Genomic DNA, 6,893 nt, shown 5'->3' with positions numbered 1-6,893 from the left:
CTCCTAGTTAGCATATTCCATTGTGGTTATTTAAACACCAGATTTAAAGCAAAGCAGGTATGGCTTCTCTACAGTTTTCTACCAGGCAACTGAAAAAAGACAGGCAAGTGTGATTATCCATACCATTTTATAATAGCAGGTTTTAGTGAAACACCACTGGCTTCAGTGTCTGTGACCAGGGACATCAAACATTGTAATAACTCTCTGATTTAGGAGAAACTCTAGCCTATGACTTTCTCCTACATTGCTATTAGGGTCTGTAACTGTACCAAAAAAAATAATAATTAGTATTTGATTAGTGAAGTTTAAGTAGTTAATTCCTTCCCCTTTTAGTTTTCCATATTGCAGAATGTGAAGGTAATCTGAATCTTAGAATGTTACTCTCCTCAGTGAATTGCTTCTTTCCCTCTCTGCTCATAACTGCTTTAGCTTCCTTCAAGAACAATATAACATTGGCATGCAGATTTATGAAGTGTGCTTTCCAGTACAGCAAGTTTTTTTATAAACAATGAAACAAACACTAGGTTTATTTGGATCAAATATTCCCAGCCATACGACAGTAACCTCCGATTTCCTAATATTTCTATTTATTGCAATGCACCTAGGTACTCCTACAGTGTCTGGAGTCCTCTTTTGCAGTACTTCTGCTCCCTTCCCACATTACTTAAGTTCCTTGTCTTCATTTTCCTTCCCTGTCCTCACTGCTCCCACCAGCACTACCAGCCACCCATGTCTTTTCCTGCCTTTTTGGTAAGAGTTAGAAAATAATGTGTCTGGTTTCCAGCCTTGAGATCTGATTGCCAAGTTCATGAGTTCATATGAACTGAGCAGCCAGTGGAGGAAATTCAAGTAAGGGCTGACGTCTATTTGCCTTGTGTGTGTGTGTCAGAGGGTGGTGGTGGTAGATGCCACCAGGTACTGCATTCACTGCATGGCTCCTGTGTCTTATTAAAAGTGTCAGTTTAGTATCTCTGTCTTAAATCCAGTAGAAAGTAGCCATAGAACTCAAAGGCTGGCTGCATGAGATTCACTTAGGTTAGAATTCTCAGAATTCTGCAGGAGGCAAAAAAAATCAGGAACGGCCACTGTGGGGTTGTGTTTTAGGGTGGAGGTTGGAATGCAGCCCCACCACCCTCACTAATTGCTTCTAAGACCAATGTTTACTTCACTAATTAATCGGTTTATTAAGGGTTAACACCAACTGAGGGATGATGTTTACGGAAAATATAAATGTAAATGGCTACCAGGGATATATATATATATATACACACACACTCATATATACACATATATATATGTATATATATGCTGCAACCAGCAGCAACACGAAGGGGGCTCTGGCCCCGACCCCAGGGCTCGAGACCCGGCAGGCTCAGCACTGAGGCTCAGGCTGGACCCAGGGCAGGTAGGCAGGGCAGGCAGGGTCCCAGCACCAGGCTCTGCAGCGAGGGGGGTTCCCAAGCAGAAAGCATCTGAACAGGCCTCAGGGGGGCTCACCTGCTGCACTTGACACCTTTTATACCCCCATGACCCACCTGCCCAGTCAGTGTCACTGTCCAGAGCCAATGAGCGTCCATGAGCTCCAAGTTAGGATGGTGACTATCAGGGGCAAGGTATGACTTGTCACCCATCTGTTCTGTCCTGTACCACACCTGTTCTTTTCATTTCAGTTGCCCTTGAGTAGCAAGTTTGTTTTAGGCCATTAGCTGACAATAGTCAGCAGAAGGCCTTTGCTGGCTTAAAGGCATTTTGTTTAGTCTTATGTGGGGAAGAAAAGAACAGTTTCCCACAACAAGTAAAGATACCCATTTGAATTATATGAAAAAGAACTGCTGGTAGCAACAGAGCAAAGATGTCAGTGAGAAGTTAAAAACATTTACCTCCTAATTAATCAAATAATTCATGAGAAGCCTGATTTTGTGACCATTAATTAATAAAGTTATACAACTGATTGTTGTAGTTTGCCCAGTAACAAGATGACAAACTTCTATGTGTGCCCTTCCTGCATTTCTGTCAGTCACTAGACAACTAAAAATATTAAGTTTTGCTCTGCAATAGTATTCCTGAAATCATGTCTATTCTAGACTTTGCATCTGCAACCGCCATAAAAGTCATGCTTCTCTGCAACTCCATCTCAGGCTTCAGTAAAGGCTGAACGTGTTCCATCTGCCACATGACTACGTCCTTGAAATGAGTGAGGGTTCTGTTTGCACTAGCATGCATCATTCCCCTTCTTGGGCAGCCTTTCCATTCCCCACGATCTGGGAAGATCAACCTTGTAAACCCCTGGCAGACACGGACAAGATTTACGTCACTAAGGTCTCTGTAGCATGATGGGGCAAAGGTATCTGCCCTATGAATGCTGAAAGGGAGGCTGGGGATGCCTCCAGCAGCATGAAGGGCACTTCAGGGGGCTGTGGTGGATTGAGCAGGAATTTCAGGAGAACAGACTGTCGAGCACAAATACGCTAAAGTATGTTTGGGTTGCCCAACCCCCAAATTTAGAGGGGCTAGCTCTGGTATCCCAGATGTATAACATCTGCAGTGTATGAATCTTGAAGCAGTGTGTGCTTTCTTGCTGTGTTTTCTGAGCTAAGAACAACTCTGATGTTCTTAGGTCAAGAGCTGGGCATTTTTTCCACTACTGTGGTGGTCTTTTCAAGTTTCTGCCTGGGACAGAGGATGACTGTTGTTAAGTGCACATCAGAAATGTGAAGAATTTTACAAAATACAGTAAAACCAAAGAGATTATTAACCATTGCTAAAATTATCTCCTTTGTTGAAGAGCACAAGTACTCTTCCTTTAGGACAACTACTGATATGCTTTATTCCTCTCCTGTACTAGGGACCTTCAGGACCAGCAGGCCCCCCAGGCCCAATAGGCCCAAAAGGTGTGGGACATGCTGGACCAAAGGTACCTGTACAATAGTAGTACATGCAGCTGACTAGGAGACAAGGTAGACAGATATCTTCCAAAAAATGTATTAGATTAGAATGGTATTTATATGACAAAATGCTGCCATCTGATCTCCCACTTCTCATTTCAGTTAGAGGAAAAGTTTACAATAGACTTTTCTGCCATGATAGATACAAATAAATTCTAGCTTTATCCCCAAATCTAGTGCAAATCTGCAGGTTTTCCATACATCCAAAGACCCAGAAAGTTTGTAGATGCTGGAGTTGCCATGTGAAAGTTAGAATCCAACACAGGCAGAGTATAATAATAATTATGCACTAATAATTATGCACTTCCTTTCTCCTACAGAAATGCAAGGGAGGAGGTCCCAAAGTAGGAAATGTTGCTTATGTGGAACTAGTGAGATATTTTGAAGTTCCTAGAAATGGATTCCTAAGACTATAAACCCTCATCTAAAGTTACTATTAGCTCAAACGCAAAACTAGGCAGCAACTAAACCAAACAAAACCAAAGGGGGTAGAAATAAAACACTGAAATATTCCAAGTTTTTGTCATAATTCACAGAATAGCTGAAGTGTGATAAAGTTCTAAGCAATATGTAATTCACCTAAGAAGTCATGTTGTAAATACTGTGTTATAAGAAGTTGGAAAAAAAGGAGACTTAAGACTAAAATCCTAGAATAAATAGCTTTAAAATATCCCACAGAGTGGTTTTATTAATTTTTTCCTTGTTACATATGTGAAATAGGAAACAGACAGCCTGTTGCAGGAGAAAGCAAAACAAACATTGTCCAAGCAAGTTTTTTATTTTCCCAAACAGAAGGAACTTTCAGCTTCATTTCCCAGAACATGAGAATTCCCATTTAAAATAAACAACAACAATAACTTCTTATAAATATAACCACGGTAAAGAAGAAACTGAAACACACTCATCCTTAGAATGACCTCAGAATAGCCTGATGATGGGATTGGAGAATCCTGGCTTTGTTCTCTTATTCTAAATTGCTGCTTATCAATACATGACATTCCACAGAAAGGGATGCAAGATCTGGCCCATGACACAAACTACTAAAGAACTAAAATTAATTTCAATTATATTATTCAATATAGACTTCCATAAAATACATATGGCTGAACTGATTTGTTTTTTATATGAGATTATATGTTTTCCAAGTAGAGATATGAAATTTGACACAGTACAGTCTTGTAAGACATTTTTCTTGGTGCTACAGGAGAACATTTCATTAAACCCTGGAACCTTGTATGAAATTATTAAGGCAGATATTGTTAAGAATGTAACTTAAAACTACAGAATGTCTAGGGCCATCATTATGTATGGAATTCCTCCTCATTTCCTAAATACATAATTCTGGAAAACAGCATTTCCCAAAGGAAAGGAAATGGAAGATCAGGTCAGGTAATGAAATAAGATTTTTTTCCCATTATAAAGCCATGGTTGAAACATCACAAATCCCAGAAATATAAATCAGAATTTCAAGAGGGGTTTAATTTAAAGAAATTTAAGTTATATCCAGAATGGAAATAATTTTTTTTTTATTTTTTAATATTTTTTTTTTTAGTGAAAGAAAACCAATAGAGTATTCGCAGTGAAATTTCTCACAGCTGGAACTTTCAAAATGAACATTTGTGGTTGTGTTTCTGAAAACTATCACAAATATACATGATACATAGAAATGCAATCAGGAAAATTGTAGTGCCTGGCTTACATGAGAGATCAAAAAGTGTGTCACAAATCCCATTTGTTCTTATAATCACGAATTCATATAATTGCTGGGACAAGGAATTATTTGGCTTTGTAATTATTGGGAATTAAAAATAGATAATCACACCTGTGATTTAGCTCTGTGCACCCACTCTAGACATGGTGCAGACTACACTGGGAAAAAAAAAGACAATATATAAATGTTTTTCCCCCCTCCCTGATTTTTTTCTCCTGTTTGCTTATTCAAAGTTTTTAATCCTTAGTCTCTGCATAACTTCCTAGTAGCAAAGGTGCCACAAGGGAAAACAATACACTTGAATTGCAAGAATTCCCTCAGAACTTAGATAATAAAATGAACAATCTGGGTTTTTTTCAAATAAAATGCAAGTGCACTGGCTACCTCTCATTCCTTCCACATAAAAAAAAAAAAATGAATACGAGAAGAACAGCAACAATCTCTACCTATAAAAAAGAACATTTATTTGATAGAAGAGGCTAATAAATTTACACACTAGTTAATTTGAAATTCCTTGGAGTATCATTATAAAAGAATGTTCCACTCTGCTGAATCAGAGCTCTGTTCTCCCCACTTACAGAAATGGCTCACATATGTGCACACTGCTAGATAGGAATTTTATGTATCAGAGGTCAAATTCACATGAAAACAAAATTGGAACATGTGGGATATATTCAATCCTGGCAGCAGCCTATTTTCTGTAGCATTGAAACAGAAGCACATAATGTCAGAATATAATAAAAAAAAATTGATTTAAAAGCACTGTTACCAACTAGGAGGTGGGTTACAGACATTCAAGAGTAAGAGCTCAGCACTAGAAATAAAGCAAACTTCATTCTCAGTAACTGGATAGCAGAAGGATTATTAAAACCCCTAGCCCAGTCCCTAGAGCATGAACATTTGAGCTGGATCCAGTTGCAATATAAATAACTTTTGCAGATTGGGCCCTGTCTATTTGAACTAAAATGTGGAAAGTAGAGATGCAATGTCTTTTTAAAAATATGTTCTTACAAGTACCATTCTATCCACTAGCTCTTACTAAGTAGTGCAGTGTCTGTTTTATGTTTCAGTGCCAAATATACATACTTCACAGTAAATGAGGTGTATATATTTGGAACCCAAGATTTATTTTTCAGATGACCATTTAGTAATTTAATGAATTTTCTTGAAAAAATTGTATGGAATAGATATTGGAATCCCATTCTTAGGCTGTCTTGCCTCAGCTCAATTTCTTGTTTCAATGGTGTTTTTCTAGTTCACTGTTTTGCTGATGGTGAGAACCTTGTCTACAAACACAATCCAAGAAATACATTAGACCTCATCAAAGAACAGTACTAATCCTTCTTTAAATGAATTCCCTGGAGGAAAGTTTAGTGTCACACCTTAGAAAAAAGAACTGCTCCAGTTTGCAACTCATAAAGCAAAATAAGTCTTTTTCTCTAAGCCAAGAAATACAGACGTTTGAGGGTTACTATAAAGGTCTACAAAGAGCTTTTCAGTGAGACATCTGGTATTAACTAAGCATGTGAGGCTAAAATTCAATCCTTCACCTGCAACGACCCTGTGTAAGAATGTGTTACCCATGGGAGGAGAGACAGATGACTTCAAGTCACCCTTATGATCTTTGTGGTCAGGGCTGGTCTAAGAGCAGGTTGTAGGTATATTGGATACTGGACCATAAGGAACCATTTACTTGTTGGGTAACCCCCTGCTCAGCTTCCATCACAGCAGCTTACAGGCTGTTTCTCAGTCCACAACAGCCCAGGATCTCCTAAAAAAAGCTTACAATGCAAAGTCTTACCTGTATATCCACCTCTTAGTTCTGGTATCTCTGGCAGGTTCCCAAGGGAGGCTGGGGCAAGGAAAGCTCTGGCTACTCTACTCAAATTCTGTTTATGAAGAGTTCTTCTACAAGGAGTTGGTTGTATTATGGTTTGTGGGGACATGGACAGCAATAATTATTTATTTGATAGTAGATGGTACTAAATGGGAAGATATCCATATATGCCTAGACTCTCAGTCTTCCCTAAGAGCATGACAAGCTCAAGCTAATTGTAAGAAAATGCATTGCAGGAGGAATTGAGGAACTGAGCACGTTTTGTAATATCAGGAATATCTACCATTCATCCCACTGCAAAGGAGCATTTCCCAGCACCATGTACCAGACAAGCAGTACAATCTCTAAGTAGTCAAGATTGTAATCTTTTAAAGAGCTGATAGCAAGAATTTGGGGGGGG

General features: G+C 38.7%; 1 protein-coding gene across 1 annotated transcript in view; it reads left to right on the top strand.

Moving 5' to 3' along the window:
* Positions 1-1,526: 1,526 nt before the first annotated feature.
* The window catches only part of COL28A1 (collagen, type XXVIII, alpha 1), a 21,590-nt gene continuing 16,223 nt past the window's right edge, over positions 1,527-6,893 (top strand). Inside the window, exon 1 of the mRNA XM_009994975.1 lies at positions 1,527-1,613. Within this exon, the coding sequence (XP_009993277.1) occupies positions 1,527-1,613 (87 nt within the window). The remainder of the gene's footprint in view (positions 1,614-6,893) is intronic.

Source organism: Chaetura pelagica, unplaced genomic scaffold (genome assembly GCF_000747805.2).
Source record: "Chaetura pelagica isolate M959 unplaced genomic scaffold, ChaPel_1.0 scaffold12, whole genome shotgun sequence".
In the NCBI taxonomy this organism is placed as follows: Eukaryota; Metazoa; Chordata; class Aves; order Apodiformes; family Apodidae; genus Chaetura; species Chaetura pelagica.
The sequence above is the reverse complement of the archived record's forward strand: the minus strand, read 5'-3'. Positions and strand labels throughout refer to the sequence as shown.